The sequence below is a fragment of the Canis lupus genome, chromosome 33 (genome assembly GCF_048164855.1).
Source record: "Canis lupus baileyi chromosome 33, mCanLup2.hap1, whole genome shotgun sequence".
Taxonomy (NCBI): Eukaryota; Metazoa; Chordata; class Mammalia; order Carnivora; family Canidae; genus Canis; species Canis lupus.
The window spans coordinates 37788367-37807667 of NC_132870.1; the positions used below are offsets into that span (position 1 = coordinate 37788367).

Genomic DNA, 19301 nt, shown 5'->3' on the forward strand with positions numbered 1-19301 from the left:
CATAGTGTTCTCTCTTAATGATGAAAAAGAATATATACTTATCAGAATCCACACTGAAAAGAAAATTTCCCTCGTGACTCCATTAGGATTTATTCCTCAATTTAAATCTTTTCATATTTTAAGTTTTTCTCATGATCTACTAAGTAAGGAGTGTTTAAGAGTTTTCTAACTGGTTCAGGCAAACCTATTTCAGGACAATTCTACTTTGTAGTTTGTTTCCCTTCTCCTCCTAATCTTTTTTCAGAGAATCAAAGACAGGTAAACACATGTTTCCTCATCAGAGTAGAATACTCTTCTTATAATTTTTTGTCTCTAGTATGGAAGGTTTTTATTTGACAACATTTGCTACTGCATCACTTTTTCAAGCAAAGAAAAATATGATCAAAAGATGTAGGAACCAGGTCATAATCCTATTCCAGAGCCATGTGGCCTTAATGCTTGGCCAGTTATCAGTTAGGTGCTTTACATATTATGGATTAAGAATATTCTTAGATTCTCATCTAGAAGCATGTACACACAGTTTTTAAAATATCTTATAAATTCACTGGTTGCTTTTCATTAATCAGGTTATATTAAGATAGTTTAGAAATCTATTGTCCTAAATGCCACCAAGGGGTGAGCTTCCTGGCCTATGATGGCCCTACAGTACTAAAAGTATGACCAAAAGAGATTGGATCAGAGGGGACATGCAGAAGGAAACAGAGGAGGTACATATAAGGAGGAAAATTGACGATGGAAAAGAAGAATGGAGTTAGGGCACAAAAAACCTTAGTCAATGTTTTTGAGGTGGGAAGAAAATGTGGCACTATAAACCTTACCCCACCTCTCTGGATCCCCTCCATAAATAACAATCATTCTTGGAGAGAAAAGGTACAGGTGAGGAAGGCATAGAAATTCACCTGAGTCCAGTTTGATTGAATTTGGAGAATTCTTCTCTGAGTTTTGAAATGACGGAAGTGGTGATGAATTTTTAAAAAACAAAACTATTTTGCAGTTAGGTGCATCTGACTTGCCATTTGAAGTCACTGTACTCTCATCCAATGTAATGTATTTAAGTTCGGAAGAGTACATTATCAGATGTAATAAAAAGAATCTACCTTGCTTATATAAGCTTAACAAATTGTTTTAATGTTGTTTGTAGTTATGTCTCTTTTTTTTTTTTTTAAGATTTTATTTATTTATTCATGAGAGACAGAGAGAGAGGCAGAGACACAGGCAGAGGGAGAAGCAGGCTCCATGCAGGGAGCCTGACGTGGGACTCAATCCTGGGACTCCAGGATCACACCCTGAACTGAAGGCAGACACTCACTGCTGAGCCACCCAAGTGTCCCTGTAGTTATTATGTCTTAACCCAGCATCTAAATATGACCTTCAGAGTAGATGCTGCCTTAAATTTTGCATACTAAGTGCCTCTCTTGCCTCAAGCTAGTCTTGGCCCTGTTCAATAAAAGCAGATCTTCTGAGGTCCAGTGTCATATAATCCAAGTATACTGTTCTCAGATGCTGTTTCTCACAAGTGAACTGTGGATGGGCAATACATCTGAAGTTACATTCTCTGAAGAGAACCCGAAGTCCAGCCATTTCATGTTTTTAAGTGAGAGTATATTTTAATATACTACTGTCACTAAGTTTTATAATCCCTACATTTTCCCCACTCCATGATGGATAATCATAAGATATCTAAATTATGTCATTTATTATAACACATCACTGGTTGAAATGTACACTTGAAATGTGCTCTTGGAGAAAGTAAAATCTCATGATAAGAATAGGAATAAGTTCTACCAACTTTTTCAGAGAAAAATCTGGCATCATCATGTTTTTCCGCCAGAAATAATTAAACTGTATAACCACATGATCTAGTAGTAGAGACAAAGCCTTTAACTTTCAAACCAGAAGGAAAAGACAGATTTTATTTCTTTCCTTAGATAGGCAACAGATTTGTTTTTAACTTAAGGTCTTTGAATCCAGTTGCTTTAACATTAACAAATACACTTTCTGAGAGGACACTTAACTATACCTGTTCTCTTTAAACTACTCCTTCTGAAGTATGAGATACTCCAGAGACAGAATGTTTCTAGAACTGTAAAACAAACTAAAACTGGAGTGTAAAATGCTCATGACTGGACTAGATCCAGGTGCACCGGTGGGTTTTGTATAAATTAAACAATATACTGTGAAAGAGTACTAATACTGGAGTTCAGTTACCGAAGTGTCAAATCTTTCGGATGATAATGAGGAGTGACACTGACATACAGATTCAAGAGTTCCTTATGTGACTGTCAACACAGGACATAGAAGAATGGGCGGCTAATTTAATCACTTAGAACAGCACAGAAAGGGGACGCCTGGGTAGCTCAGTGGTGGAACAGATATCTGCCTCTGGCTCAGGTCATGATCCCAGGGCCCTGGGATTGAATCCCGCATCAGGCTCCCAGTAGGAAGCCTACTTCTCCCTCCGCCTGTGTCTCTGCCTCTCTCTCTCTGTGTCTCTCATGAATAAATAAATAAAATCTTAAAAAAAAAAAAAAAAAAGAACAGCACACAAAGGATTTTTTTGTGAAAAGTCCAAGCTACTAACTGCATTTTATTTTCCTTCTTTACCCAGATTATGAAATTTGCTCCCCACCTTCCAATTTTACCTACATTATCTCTGTTTCTACGGCCTTACTTTTGAGTGTGGTTTCAGATGTCCTCTCAGCACCCATTTTTGACAATAAGTTAACCACAAAGCTTTCCCATCTGTTGTTCACTGTCTTCTCTTTCAATCCAAATTCTATATTCAGATATTCAACATAAAATTATGAAAAGTGGCATTTAGCTTTCTTTGACTGACAGAGAAAAAAGTGAACAAGAGAACAGATGCAAAAATACATATGAACATGAGATTCTACTTTTTCTTTTATCTGAGAGTATAAATGAGACTTATTTAAAAGATCTTCTAAAAATTTCAAAGTAGTAGATGATACACACAGACATTTCCTTCGACACTCTTTATACCTATTAACTTTTAAATACAAGAACTCCATATTTATAAATTATATTTATGTTTATAAAATATAAAGAAGCCATTCCTGCCATTTGCTCATGTCAACTATGATTATTAACATGCCTAAGAAGATATTTAAGCACACACATTTCTCAACCAAATATCCATCTTTATATGCAAAAGAGAATCCCATTTATATTATAATACTTACATATAACATTCTGTGATTTAAACATAAGGTAGTGATTGTCAACCCAATATGCACACATATTTTTTGGTTCATGCATCTCATAAAGCCACTAAGTTTCTTAACGTTGGCTGTAAAAAAGACTATAGCCTCCCCAAATGGCATTCTCAATCTTGGTTGTATAGTTTACTACACAGCATCTAAGTGCCTGGAACATCATAAGCCTTCAATAGCTAAATCTGAAAGAATGTGTAGTTGCTTGTAATGCTTTAGGATCTAAGTACAGTAGGAGAGTTACCTGGCTTGCTGCAGACGGACTTGCACAATTCTTTCGGTAACATGCCAACATATGGGCAGTCTGATTAACCAGAATTTCCCGGATGACCTTCAAGGGCTGGTGTAGAACTGCTTTAAATGCTAGTTGCACAAAACAATGAAAATGGCATCAAAGCCTTGGCTCAGAAATTAATCCCTTCAAATGATAATAATAACAAACAAACTGCTATTATCTTCAGACCACCCGGCAAGGAATAACAGTGTTTAAAATGTTAGAGTCATTTGTTAATATTCTCCATTTTACTGTGATGATATACATACCCAATGGAGAACAATGGCCTACCTCTAACAAAAGGTAGGTAATTGGTCCCAATTTTTCCACAGAATATTTCAAACAGAAACCTACACATCAAGAAAAGAAAGACCAATTTGCTATCTTCTCATGTCCTGAATTCCTATGGGCTGGACTGCTGTTTCTTCTAAACTTTAGTTAGTGTAGAATCTCAAAAAGGGGGTGTGGAGGGGAGAAGGAACCAAAGAAAATTCTAACTTGGCCCCTCCCATTTCATAATGATCATGGTATGGATAGGCAAGTTCAGCCCAACATTAGGGACATTATCCCCTGGTGGTAGAGGGCATACTCACACACCATAATTAGAGTCTAAATATTACTTTCCTAAATTTCAACTCAGGGATCCCTGGGTGGCGCAGCGGTTTAGCGCCTGCCTTTGGCCCAGGGCGCGATCCTGGAGACCCGGGATCGAATCCCACGTCAGGCTCCCGGTGCATGGAGCCTGCTTCTCCCTCTGCCTGTCTCTCTCTCTCTCTCTCTCTCTCTGTGACTATCATAAATAAATAAAAAAATTTAAAAAAAATTTCAACTCAGAACCCACTCCAGAACCCACTGAAGGAAACTTTGAATAAAACTGTATAGTGTGGGCCTGAACTGAGTTACATCACTATTAATCTGGAATTAGAGATGCTAATTATTCTCCCAGGTACTCAGCTTTTCTAGGTGCTGAATTTGCCCACCAAAAGGCTATACTACCACAGTAGTTGTCAGTTATTAATTCAATTAACCAAGAAGTGTTGACTGAATTATTAGGCAAGATACACCATATCACAGGATTAGCAGAGTGTTACCTGACTTGGCGAAGAAGTTGATAAGGGCATCTGTCTCACAGCTCTTATAGAGATCAGCCAGTTGGGAGCTGCAGTTCAAGCTAAGATTGTGAATCCGAAGTCTTCTCTGACCTCCGATGGTTGTGTAAAGCACAGCACACTGCGAAGGCAACATCAGGGATACATGTTTTTCTGGTCAACATATCCACTCAAGCTAGCCTGATCTTATTTACATTTACAGAACAATGTATACAGCTCAAAGACCTCTAATTCTTCCACAGATCTTTTTATGTTATGCTAATGGTTGAACAATTACAAGGGAGGTATAATGATAATTTATACACTGGGTTTCTATGTAGCACTTTATTGGTTTAAACTTAATTTTTTTTAAAGATTTTATTTATTCACAAGAGACACAGAGAGAAAGAGAGAGAGAGAGAGAGAGAGGCAGAGACACAGGCAGAGGGAAGCAGTCTCCATGCAGGGAGCCTGAAGTGGGACTCAATCCCAGGGCCCCAGGATCACGCCCTGAGCCAAAGGCAGGCTCTAAACCGCTGAGCCACCCAGGGATCCTCTAAACTTAAATTTTAACTGGGCTTTCACACACAAGTTATCGCTTTGCATCTACTGCTAGTCTACTTTCACATATCCCAGATTTTATCACCAGGGATTCAATTCCCTTAAAAACATATGGCTAACTTTACTGATGTACTTAAGTCTTATGCTGATGATACACACATTTCAAGAATGCAAACAAGTATCCATTTTTTCAAATATCTGTGATTAAAAAATAAACACTACTTAGAGTTCGTCCTCAACTTAATGCCAACCCCTCTCCATTCTTTAACGGTGATGCTAGCATCTGAAAACCATGACCATTAGATGTAACTGTTCTTGTTTTAATTCAAGATCTCCATGGCTTCTACTTTATTTACTAAAAAAACAAATTCTATTTATACTTGCATATAATATAATAACGCACTTAACATGGTGCCTGACGTATGGCAGGAATGCAAAAAAATGAATGAATGGGTGCTAAAGCTTAAAAGAAGTGAACACTGCTGGCAATCAGTTTGCTAATGCCTACAACACTGACTACAGTCTGTGGGACTCATGTGATGACATACAATTGCTACTTCATACAAATAGCATATGTAAATCAAAGTGCAGAGAATACACAACAGAGTGCTGTAATTTAATGACTTTTGCCTTTGGAGCAATAGAGATGAATTTCTTTACAGAGAGACTAACAGAGTTGATGGTATTTTAGTCTCCCCAACTGACCATGTCAGTAACAAACTAAAGCACCAAAGATGGAAATATGTTTTAAATTACCTGGATTAAGGCTCCACTATCTTCACCAAGTTTGTCATCATGCTTGAACTCCACAGTCACTGCCTTATCACAATCAATGGCTGCCATTTCCACATCAGTGGTGTTGTTCATAAAAATTCCCCCAAAGAAATCGGTAGCTCTGAAACCTAACAATGATAAAAAATAAAAAGGGACATTTTGTTCCTATTTAACTGATTGCTATTTTTTCTGTTGGCTGGTTATTAATTTGAAGAGGAAATAATTACACAACAGAGAATTGAAAAATAGTATAATTGAAAATTACCTGTGCTGGTACGAACCCTCATAATAGCATCAAATCCTATTTTCTTTTCAATATCATTTCTGAGGTCATTCAAAAATTGTTGGCTATCCATGTGCATCTAAAATATAAAGTAGGATCAATGCCCACCAGATGGCAGTAAAATACTTAAAACAACAATTCTTAATTTTTAAAATCTGATTAAAACCCACTTTTTCCAGATAGCGTAGAAAGGACTCTTAAAGCTTTTTCAATTTTACTTTGTTTGCAATCTTTGGTCTTACCAAATCCCTTAATTAGTTTACAATATAAATACGTAAATAGATTATTAAAAATTATTGATGATAAATAAAAATAGATGATTAGCATTTGTCATTTGTGTTGGGGGAACACTCATTCCCACTCCATGTTTCCATGTATAGGTACATAAGTTAGAGACACTCCCCTGACCCCTTCTTCTCAAGTGAGGGGAGGTGACTTATTTGATTAGTAAGTCTGAGTTAAGGAACTGGGTAGGCATAGCTTAGTTTATTTCAGGTCCTTTTTGGGGGGAGGCAGCCTGCCTGTAGTAGGCATATACTTTTTGCCCCTCAATATGTTAAGTTTTTTTTTTTAATTTTTATTTATTTATGATAGGCACACAGTGAGAGAGAGAGAGAGAGGCAGAGACACAGGCAGAGGGAGAAGCAGGCTCCATGCACTGGGAGCCCAACGTGGGATTCGATCCCGGGTCTCCAGGATCGCGCCCTGGGCCAAAGGCAGGCGCCAAACCGCTGTGCCACCCAGGGATCCCCAATATGTTAAGTTTTGAAGGTACTGTTGTCCACAATGGTAACTGTGCCCACCCTGTACCTGGGTATAGAAGTTTGCTATATTGAAGGGTAAAGCATTAGCAAGCCCAATGCCTATATCGTGCTGACTTTTTACTGTCTCATGACTCTGTCTCCTAATTAAGGTTTGAAAGAAAGAGGTATCATGAACTGACCCTCTCCCCAATCATAACAGTTTAAAACAAATACACAGTTACTTTTAAAAACAATTATCTTAAATATATTTAAAATACTAAAATTTCATATAGAATATATTTTCCCCTATCATGGAAGCCTACACTGAAATTCACCTCTGAGGCTAAGGGAGCTCAATCTGTTGCCAAACACTTAGGGAACAGGAAAGCAATTGCTTAATCACATATACATATGTCTCTTTCAGCTCTAGAATTGCTATTTGTCAGTTGTCCACAAGGGGGCATAGCTTTCTTAATCTATGATTTAACACCAGAAGTCCAATGGCAGTAGAAAACCTGAGGTGAACAAGTTGCTGGCTTTTACCTGGAAATTGTTGTATTTGTAAAGGGTTCCTCCAGTGAGCTGAGGCACGAGACCCAAAGAGGCCACATCCACATACTGGCTGGGAAAGAGGAAGAGGGTCACACAGCAGCCATGAGCCACACAGTCCTTGGCCAGCGAGTCATAGACATTTGTTTGGGGCTGGAAAAGTATCTGAAGAAAAAAGATGCACAATTCCAGGGAAAAATGTTTTTGGTTTCAATTTTTAATTTCTGAATTCTTTTTAAATGAAAGAAAAACTGTTTCCAGTTAAATGAACTGGGCTAAAGGAATGAACTATGATAATTATCAGTGTGGCCATTTATTCAACACCCAGTGTGTGCTAGGCTCATGCTGTATGAAATACACGTGTGTGTGCAATGTTATTTGATCCTCAAACAATGCTAATAAAACTGATATGCTGTCTTATCTTTACAGATCTACATGAGGCAACTTGTCTGCTGTCAGGTGGCCAGTAGCTAATGCCTACATCATGGTCTTACCCTTCCCACTGACTTGTCCCCCCTGCAATGGCTTATATGGTCAGAGGGTTTGAACAAAGTACATTTTGGACATTGGTACCTCTACTTCCTGTCTTAGGAGTGTCATATAGTGCAGTCTACATTCTCTACCTTTATTTTCTTTCTGCATTTCTTCCCATTTCCCCATTTCTATAATAGTCTTATCACCCAATCTCTTACACAGATCATACATGAAAAAAGTTTGAGGCCTTATTTTAATTTAGGTATATTTCAGACATCAGTTTTTATAGAAATATAAAATTTCCTAATTATTTACAATTCAAAATATTCCTGTATATACAATGTCCTGGATTTATACATTACATTTAGCTTCTCTCCCTTTCTTATACAAGACACCTTCACTCTTTCTTCACTCCCCTTTAGAAACTGACATATGGACACTACAAAGGGCCATTGTTTACAAATACCTTCTCTTTGTCTGTATTAATTAGCTTTTTGTCATCTCTGTTTCTGAGCTTCCCTGGTGCTTCTGCAGTCGGCAAGGAGGAATGGAAGATGAACAGCTTCCCGGCACAGTCTGCTGCCTAAAAGAAAAAAATATATAGAAAATGACTTGGGTGGGAAAGTTCTATTTTAAGGCAATCAGAAAATAAATTAAAATATAGGTACTTTCTATGAGCCACACATTATATATCTTTTAATCTTCTCAATAACCTTTGTGTGCTTGGGCAAGTACTATTCTCTCCATTTTACAGACTGAGAAACTGAGTCTTAGATAGGATTGTGATTTGCCTAAAATCACATAAGTAGTAAATAAAACAGCCAATATTTGAATGTAGGTCCATATACAATGATGATATGAAAAACCAGTAAGAGGATGTACTACAGGGAAAATACTTTCTTGTTTAGCCTACAGTATACTCTTTCAGGACCAAGTGAATCCCATGATTCAAAAGTAAATAGAAATCCTGGGATCATAGTACAACACAAGCTCTTTCTTTGAAACCTTTCATAAACATAGATCACACCTAAAGTGTTATTTCAAGGAAGAATGCAAAGAATATAGCAGTTGTGGCAACAATAGCAGTTGTGGCAACAATAGACACAAGAAGCTAGCTGTTGGGCAAGATGACAAAGGAAAAATATGTGATAGAGATTATGTATCTGTAGTCCCTAGGAAGCAATAAAAGGATAATTTAGGTTCCACAAAAGTTGGTTTGGCATTGAAAGTATTTAAAATCTTATTTAAGGACCAAGAAGTAATATACTAAGCAGCATTTACTGAAATTAAATGATCCAACATATTGACCCCTCCAATCTTGCCTTTCACCAAACAATCCTGGCATATTGCTGCCAGAGCTCTCTCTGAAAAAAAACTAACTGTTCTGATCATGTATGGGGCATTTCTCCTTAAGAATCCTGGAGACTTTCTACTGCATGATGAAGTCCATATTCCTTTCTCTGTGTGGGAACAGGGAGGGTAAAAAACAGTGAGATGAGTTGCTGGCAACAATTGCTGTGGGCAGCTCTGTGCCAGGCCCTTCACACACTTTTCTTATTTAATACTTAGAGCCTTTCGGAGAAGGTAATGTTTGCATTTTAAGGCTAGGAAAGCTGAGGCTCATCCAGTTTGCCCCAGGTCATACAGCCAGTGACCCTCTGGCCTTTCAAGGCCCTTTGGAGTTCCATCTGCATCTCTTTCCAGTCTAATCTCCACATTTTCTTTTTTTTTTTTTTTAATCTCCACATTTTCTACCCCCTGCTACCCTTTGCATTAGAAGTTTCCATCATATAAACTTTGCTTTCCTAGTATACACCATGGGGTTTACACATCTCCATATCTTTGCACATTCTGTTCCTTTAGCCTAGAATACATTTCTCCTTTTCTTGGCCTGGAGCTGTTGTTCACAAAGGCTGGGTTTAGTAGCACACTCTGGTGTGCCTGGGTCATTTCTTTAAGATGTGTTCTAAGTCATTTGCTACTACTAATAAATACGTGGATTTGTGAATGATTTCCCTAAAAAACAAAAGGAGATAATTCAAATTTAGCCCTGTCCTAATGTGTCTCACTAAGTGATATTCAACATGTTTTGTGGAGTGGGTCAGAGAGGGATCACAGCTGACACACCGGGAAGGGTGCACAACCTGTGCCTCATCTTGTCTTTGCTGTGGTCAGCAGTAAGCAGCAATTTTATTGCTGCACTAGCCTTCTACTGAAAATTATTGATACAGCATAAGTAAGAAGAAGGTAAGAATGAGAGAAGAAACATACATCAGGCAATGACCCTACATGTACATATACACTGCACAGGAAAAGGCAGTATCAATGCTTTGGCCAATAAGACACATTAATTCCTATGACTAAATCTGAGTAAAATGTATAATAATATTGATAATGACATGTTAAAAATTTTGAAATTCTAGGACTAATTTTTTTCATTTCTATCACTGTCATTCTTATAAAAGTACTTTTTGTTTGTTTTAATTCTTGTAACAGAAAAGGTATGATGGGATCCCTGGGTGGCGCAGCGGTTTAGCGCCTGCCTTTGGCCCAGGGCGCGATCCTGGAGACCCGGGATCGAATCCCACGTCGGGCTCCCGGTGCATGGAGCCTGCTTCTCCCTCTGCCTGTGTCTCTGCCTCTCTCTCTCTGACTATCATAAAAAAAAAAAAAGGTATGAAACCTTTTTTAAAAGCCCATCTTCTCCCCAACTTTTCTTACATGACCCACCCACTTCCCCTAAGAAATTTACTGTCAATCCATCTAAATATTCATTCACTTCTATCCATCTAGATAGTCTCCACTCATACAAGTACTGTAAATGTATACCACGGTATCTAAAGAGCATGGGTCCTCGTTCTTATCTGCACAGATAAGAGTCCCAACCATTTATTAGCTGAGTGATACTGGGCAAATTATTTGACTTCTCTAAGCCTTAGTTAACTAATATGTGACACAGTAAAAATAGTAGCTACAGAAAATATTGTTAAGAGAATTCAACAGGCCAGTACATGGTGTTAATCATAATTAAACATGTACGACTGCCTTGTTAATATTACCCATGGAGTAAACCTCTAAATGAAAAAATCAGAACCCATTAGAAAAATAAAGTTCACTATTGAGAAAAATAAAGTAGCCATATTTGTTTCTAAATCATTTGCCAGTAAGTATGTCTTAATTTTGGATTTATAATTTCATTAATCACATATTTACAAAATATTCTGGAAGAAGCAATAAAACAAAAAGCTCCTAGGGCATTATATGCTTTAAATCCCTATAAATCTGTTTTTACCAAAATCTGAGTGTGCCCACATTAATGCACCATATAGGATTGATAAATGACAATGACATATTTCATTCTTATTATGATGGAAAACAGGTGAGAAAGGCTGGCCTGGAGAACCCATTGTTCAAAATTTCTCTACTGTCCATTCCTCTGAGAGATGTGTTAATATCACCCTTGACAGAGTTGGTTGCCTCTACCTCTGTGTTCCTACTCTACTTTGCAGATAAGACTTAATGACACCAAAGCACAACTTTAAGTATCCTACTGTCTTCTACATGTCACAGGCTCATGAAAAAGGAAGGACCTTGATTTTTCTACAATGTGTTTCTCTGCACCCTACTGGGTCTAGTGCTTTCACTCTATAGGTGCTCCATAAATTTTAGAAGGAAAGGAAGCAATGTTGTGATGCATCATCTTGAAATCAAATGTAGATATACATTAAGATAATTTAAAGATAAATTTCCCCAACTCATGGTATATTTGAAACAACCATTAAAGGCCACATTCTTCCAATTTGTTACCTAATTCTATTTATCTAGTTTTCTGATGAAAGTAATAACTACTTAAGTCAAAAGACAACACCAGAAATTAACATGTAGTTGAATTTTGACTGTCAGATTTTGACACTCAAGTTAAAAGACAACACCAGAAATTCACATGTAGTTGAATTTTGAATGTCAGATTTTGAGAAGAGATAGCAGATTTTGAAAGACGAAGTGGGGAAAAAAGACCCTAAGGCAATGACTTGCTGTGGTCAGGGATGCATGTACAACAGAAAAAAAAAAAAAAAACAGTGTATCAAAGCCTGCAGCTGAATAGTTCAGGGACTTTTGGGAAATCTGTATAAGAACTTTCCAATCCTTCCCTCTTTATCTTTGTGACAAATTAGCACATGTTTTTTGTTAGTTTTTGTCTACTCTCTGTGCTTCCAGAAGTTTATTACAACTAATTATATATAGATTTTACTTGGAATCTAGCTTATAGAAAATAAAGCTATAATTCATATGGGGGAGTCCAGCTCTAAAATGTCTTCACTTGGATGCATAAAAAATACTGCACTTCGATGTTGTTTCAGTTTCTACTCCCTATCCACAGAGGATGAGACTCTCATCTCTGGCCTCTTGTGCATAATCCCCTGAGCAATGCAGCTGACCAGCCACAGTCCTGAGCTTTCCAAAGTTACTCTTTGCTCTCCTCCTCTCCCACCCCTTTTGGGAATACAAGCAAGAAATATGTCCTGTATTACAGAGCTACATTTTTTCTACCACATTGTAAGCAACTAAGAACTAAAAAGAATAATCCTCACATTGCTTAACAAAACATTTACTAAATCTTTCTTGATTGAAAGAACAAGTGAATGAATGATGTGGTCTCCTCAATATTTAGATACTACCCTGCAAATTCTCAAAAATGTTAGCTCTTTGCCTAATAATGACTTCAGGCAAGCACTTTAGTGCCCTTGTACATAAGTTACCCACATTTAAGCCTGATTGCCTTTCAGCCACAAAGGGCCTGAAAAAATGATGAGATACTATCACTGCCAGAGGTAGAGAAAAATCACACATGCATGCACGTGCACACACACACACACACACACACACACACTTTTATCCTATTTGGAAAAATTGTTTTCTTCATCCAAACCTAATAAAGTCGCTATAAGGCAGAAAGCATACACTCAAACAAGCTCCAACTATACTACAGCATTTTCTGCTCTTATACAATGAATTAGAACCACCCAGAATCTTTCTGGCAGATGAAGGAGAAACTTCTCGTTGTGGGCTTTTTTTTTTAATATATCTATTTATAAAAAAGTTTTGAAGAAACAAATGGTCAAAGAAACACATACAATAGAATCACCAAGAGAAATGTAAAGAACTAGAAATCAGCAAGAAGATCTTAGAATGGAAATAATTAGAAAATCTACCCTAAGTATTATTGGTATCTTTCTTGATAGTTAAGGCTAAAAGAAACATTAGGAGTTATCATTCTTGTAAAAACTGACTCTAGGGAACTAGCTAGTGAATCTTTCTACATGAAAGAAATTGATTAATATGCAAAGAAAGAAACTTCCTTCGTAGTGTTTTCTCTTAATTTAACTATTAGTGGAAAGCTTAGGACAAGATGTTAAAGGATAGTTAAATGAAAGCACTCCTAGCTCAAAAGTAACGTACAAAGTTGTATGGGTCAGGTATGCAACTTTCTGGTGAGTTAACATTATGTAAGGATGTTCTCAGAGATTGCAGAATAGCTTTGCTAGTGGTTCCCAAATATGGGTGATAGGCAGGACAAATTGGGGAGCTGATGAATCAGAATCTCTGGGAATGGGGCCAGAAATATGCATTTTTAAAAAAGTAGCCACCCTTTCACACGTGACCCTGTAACTCAGTAGTTGAGGAATTAATGCCTTGCTTATCCTTCCACAGAGTACAGTGCCACTCACCTGTGCATGAAGACAAGTGTTGGCAGAACAAGATCTGCTCTGCCAGCAGGCACAAGACAGTAACTGCCACCGACATTATGTCCAGCAGCGTCAATTTTAAAGGCAGTTCCCTATCTTTTTAAAAAGACAGTTCTTTACCTTTTATAAAGGTAGTTCTTTTATTTATTTTTTAAGATTTTAAGTAATCTCTATATCCTACTTGGGGCTCAAAATCACAACCCCAAGATCAAGGGTCGCATTTTCCACCAACGAAGCCAGCCAGGCGCTTCAAATAGTTCTTTTACTTTGTAAGAATACTACTACTTATTGGGCAGCCCTGGTGGCTCAATGGTTTAGTGCCGCCTTCAGCCCAGGGCGTGATTCTGGAGTCCCCGGATCGAGTCCCATGTTGGGCTCCCAGTATGGAGCCTGCCTTCTCCCTCTGCCTGTGTCTCTGCCTCTCTCTCTCTATGTGTCTCTCATGAATGAACAAATAAAATCTTAAAAAAAAAAAAAAAAGAAGACTACTACTTATTAACTTTGATATTCTGAGTTGTTAGATATTGGTTCTCATCTTTAAACTTCAGTGTAAAAGAGTACATTACTCTAACAACAATATTGCAAATATAACCAAAAAATAACATGCAAAAGATACAAAAATACATTGGATGAAACAAACTGGCCTATGGCAAGTGAACACTGAGAATGCTGACTGTCCCAGCTGTCCCTGCACAAGCAACTTTGAAGAACATTACAGTTATTACCAACACAGTGGTTTCCCAGTAATGTTTCATAAGTAACACCACATTTCGGACACATGGAATGCATGCAAATTCGCTTTATCTCTTTTTTCTTTCAAAGCTGCTAAACAGCTTCTAGACCTCTCGTGGACTGCCAGTGTGAACCCATCATTACAAGACAATATTGCTCCCTTTCAGAAATGAAATATGGGGTTGAGCTGGGATGCTGCACTTCATTGCTCTAGAAGCCTTGCCCACACTCACTCTTCTTTCCACTCTACTGTCTTAACTGATGATGTACTGGCTTACAAATATCCACTCACCTTTCCTCAAGAGCCCATGAATACAATTCTATTTCCAGTACTAATTTCTTAGACTAGAAAGACTCATAGGATCCTGTATAGGATCATATATCAGGAAATTTACATAGCATTTCTAGGTACCTTACTGGAAGAGAGAACAGCAACAAAACTCTTTCAAATTGAAATAGCAAAGTATTTGTTTTCTGTAAATGTGGAATAAAATAGGAATTCCTATGCCTTTCTATAGCCCAACCAGTGATCAATGTTGGTTTCCACCAGATGGACCCTAACATGTCCAAATCACTTTATGATGAAGAATTTATTTATTTATTTTAAAAGATTTTATTTATTTATTTGAGAGTGAGCAAGAGAGAGCAGGAACAAGAGGGAGAGGCAGATTTCCCCACTGAGCAGGAAGCCTGACATGAGGCTTCATCCCAGGATCATGACCTGAGCCAAAGGCAGATTGCTTAACCGACTGATCCACCCAGGCACCCCTTATCTTTAATTTTATGTTAAGTTGACACATATTCTGAGGCTTTTTGAGGGACATCTGCAAATTTTTGATTCAATGAGTAAAATACTCTGAAGATTAGGAAACCAAGCAAGAATCACTGTACAAAAACCAAGTTAGAATGTTTAGACACAAAATTTATGTGGAAGTGGATCATAAACTCAGTTCTTTAGCATTATTCTTATTATTATTATTGCTACTGTTATTATTATTACTAGCCATTTTATTTTAAAAGTCAATTTCAGGAGCATCTGGTTGGCTCACTTGGTTGAGCATCTGCCTTTGGCTCAGGTCATGATCCCAGGGGTCTGGGATCGACCCCCCATCAGGTTCCCTGGTCAGTGAGGAGGCTTCTTCTCCCTCTCCCTCTGCCTGCCATTACCCCTGCTTATGCTCTTTCTCTCTGTCAAATAAATAAATAAAATATTTAAAAATAAATAAATAAAAGTTAATTTCAATTTCACTTTAACAATTTGAAAATCAATTTTTTAAGAACTTGCTGTGCCTGTCAAAGTGGTTTGACTCTGTGCTAATAAGGTAATAATGATCAATAGTACTTTTCAATCATTTTGCCATCTTCAGATTACTGTCTTTATTACTATCAAAATGACCAGTCTTTATAGAGCTCAGCTTCCCAACCAAAGACATGGCCAACTTCGTGTCCGCTTTTGGCATTTAGCAAAGCCCTGCATGGCACTCAGATCTGTTGCCAACTGCCACAGGCCTTGCCCTTGCATATTTGAAAACCCCAAGGAAGTAGAGGGTGATAGGGGGATTTTTCCCTTCATATCTGGTTCTGATATTGAAGTAATTTTAAAATAGATCACATAAAGTTCATATAAAAGCCAAAGGGAGGAGCTAAACTGGAAATCCTGACAAAATCAGTTGCTCAGATGCTAATAGTTCTGGAATGTAAACGCTGAGAGCAATCCATGGTTTGGGCCATTTCCTTCTAAGATTGTAGAGAAGCTTGGAATGGCCTCTAGCAAACTACATGTTTTAACAAAGGCTGTATTTTCTTTCATGGATGAAAGCTCCTGTGTGTGTGTGTATATGTGTGTGTGTGCGTGTTTTAAAAATTTATTTACTAGCAATTAAAAAAGACTTCTCAGGGCAGCCCCAGTGGCACAGCGGTTTGGCACCGCCTGCAGCCTGGGGTGTGATCCTGGGGACCTGGGATCGAGTCCCACATCGGGCTCCCTGCATGGAGCCTGCTTCTCCCTCTGCCTCTCTCTGTCTCTATGAATAAATAAATAAAATCTTAAAAAAAAAAAGACTTCTCACCTTTAGTGCTTCCATGCCAGCCTGGATGACAGGAGCAAAGACAGTCTCATTTTCATTAGAGTCTGCAAACATCTCTGGAATCTGGTCCAATAAGCTATAAGAAATAAATGAATAAAAGGTTTTAAATGTTTAGCATATTTGTAATAAACTTCAAGAAATAAATCACTACCATTTCAAGACTAAACACATATGGTATTTATTTTTCGCTGAACACCTATGGGTGACTTTCATAATCATTCCTCAGGGAATGATATCCTGGCATGTTTTGAAACCAAAATTTATGATTTGTTTGGAACATTTATAAAAGTATACTATATTGTAAATATTTTTGTAAATATTTTTCACTATATACATTTTTGACCTCTTAAAATCATAAATTCTTAGAATAGTGGCTATATCTTTAGTTATAACCATCATCATTGAATGCTCATCCATATGCAGGAAATATCTCTTTCCAGCAAAGAGAAGAGACTGATCTGGTTGAGTGTGAGTATTAAAAAAAAAAAAAAAAAAAAACTCCTCCTTGGGGCGCTTGGGTGGCTTAGTGAGTTAAGCATCCGACTCTTGATTTCAGCTCACGTCATGATATCAGGATCATGAGATCAAGGTCAGGCTCTGTGGTGGGCATGGAGAGTCTGTTTAATATTATATCTATCCTTTTGCCCCTCCCAACTGCTGTCTGTCTCTATATAAAATGAAACAAAACAAAACTCCTTTTAGATATTGGTGTACATTTAAAATAGAACATAAATTACAGAGTTTGATAATCCATGTGTTAAAAGTCCCTTGCTAATGACAAAACAAAACATGTGACTAAATCAAAACAATTAAAGAAGATAGTTGATTATATTATATATAAAATATATGATATATATTATAAAACACTTGATACTTACTTGTGAATCACAGACTGGGATTCTTGATAGTTGACAAGGAAACCATCCAGTAGAGGAACAAAGACCTCTCCAACATCAGTCACCACCATCATCTGAGGCTGGGCCAAGTTACTCTTTACATTAAAGAAATGCAGCACTTTGTTATATGTGATAAAACCGACTCGGATTGCAGAAGTTTCTTCTTGTTCTTCCCTATGAGAGAAACACAGCATTTGAAGTTCTTTCATATATTTATGAGAGAAGTTTCTATCAGCAATTCAGTAGGTACATCATCTATAAAATATATAGAAGACATATTTAAAGTTTTGATCTTCATTATTGTTTAGTCACAGTAGGGGGATGGGGGATATTACAAAAATAAGTTGATAAAAAATTCTCAAAATTCTAGGTAAGAAAAAGTCAAATAGATATGAAAATATATTTCTTTAATATATTCCCTTCTTTAATATATGTATTCCCAATCTACTGCAATTACAAAGTTTGCTTTTTTTTTCCCATAACTAAGCTAGGCATATTACATTCTTTATAAACAAAGCTCTCTCAGAAGTCACCAGAGGTCAAAAGAACAAATGGAACATCTGAAGCAAGAGAAAGGCACACTCAGATTACAAACAGGATAGCTATTTTTATCAAGAAAGGACTTGCTTCTGTGTGATTCTTTCAGATTCTAGAGAATCTCAACAGAAATTGAGAGATTTTAAGAGCTATATACCATAAATACATAACATAAATCACATATATAAATTTATGATGTAATTCTTATTAGGTAGCCATTTGTGATGTCATGGCAAGACAATAAAAGTAATAAAAGCTCTAAAACCATAATAAAAAGTAAATTTTTGAGAAATCCCAAGGTAAGGCCTTAATCTTCCTGAAAGGAATATAAGGCATGACTACTCTTTTTCAAGTCTATACTAAGTATACTCAGAGTTGAGTGGTCTGAACTCCAGTTAATATTTACCCAAATTTCTCTCTTTATCTTCCTTCCCCTGCTCCCTCCCTCCTAAAATACTACTGATACTCTTACTAATTTTCATTATGGATATAACAGTACTCAGTGGTTACATGACAGCCACAAAAGATATATGCCATTTTCTTTAATCCTTAGATATCAGTAAAACTTATTTTGCTTAGGGACAACTTTTTTGAAAAAGAGCCTAGTATGCTCTTTTCTAAACTTTGTACATAGCATAAGAAGTTACTTGAGTATGAGAGAAAGGAAAATAAAATATAAGATCAAAGTATCTGAAGTTCAAATTGTTGATGCCACTGCAGACTTCCCAATTTCTTTGATGTTTCAGCAGATTACAGGCTGACAAACTAAGGACTTCAAACTCTATTTCTTCTTTACTTCCTTTGCTAATTGAGGGTATTTATTCTTCATTTTGGCCTTCATAAATGGGTGGGCAGTTTAAACAGGCAGTTTAAATCTCTTCCAAAAGTACTTGGTAAATGCATATATTTTGGACTCTTGCAAAATTTTCAGAAATGGTTTGCTTATCCTTTGTAACTGCCCATAACATACTTTTACACCCACACACCTCCGCTCAATATCCTAAACTGTATGACTTCATATAACTAACCATTATAGTATATCGTTCCCATGTTCCCCATTCGCCCATCCCTATTTACTTGGAATTTTACTCCTTAAGACCAAGCACAGATACTCTTGCTCTCTCAAAGCTCCCCTGATGCTACCAACCAGAAGTTATTCCTCTTCTAGATTTCTACAAATCATTCTCCCTAGGCTCTTACTATACAGTGCCTTTCAGTTAACGTATCATGACTCTTTGACCAATAGAGACCCAAAGTTTATGCTCTCTGCTTCTGTCAGGGTCTAGGATAACATGGGGAATTAGAGGTATGTTCAGGATGATTATT

The 19301-nt window shown here is 37.1% G+C and overlaps 1 protein-coding gene across 5 annotated transcripts in view; it reads right to left on the reverse strand.

The window, feature by feature from the left end:
• SEC24D (SEC24 homolog D, COPII coat complex component) overlaps positions 1-19301 on the reverse strand; it is a 105087-nt gene that overhangs the window by 12855 nt on the left and 72931 nt on the right. For all 5 annotated transcript variants that reach the window (XM_072810048.1, XM_072810050.1, XM_072810051.1 and 2 more), the window contains 8 exons: positions 17421-17612; positions 16525-16618; positions 8443-8559; positions 7497-7667; positions 6193-6289; positions 5910-6055; positions 4596-4734; positions 3475-3593 (listed from right to left, as the gene is read on the reverse strand). In XM_072810048.1, the coding sequence (XP_072666149.1) occupies positions 3475-3593; positions 4596-4734; positions 5910-6055; positions 6193-6289; positions 7497-7667; positions 8443-8559; positions 16525-16618; positions 17421-17612 (1075 nt within the window). The remainder of the gene's footprint in view (positions 1-3474; positions 3594-4595; positions 4735-5909; positions 6056-6192; positions 6290-7496; positions 7668-8442; positions 8560-16524; positions 16619-17420; positions 17613-19301) is intronic.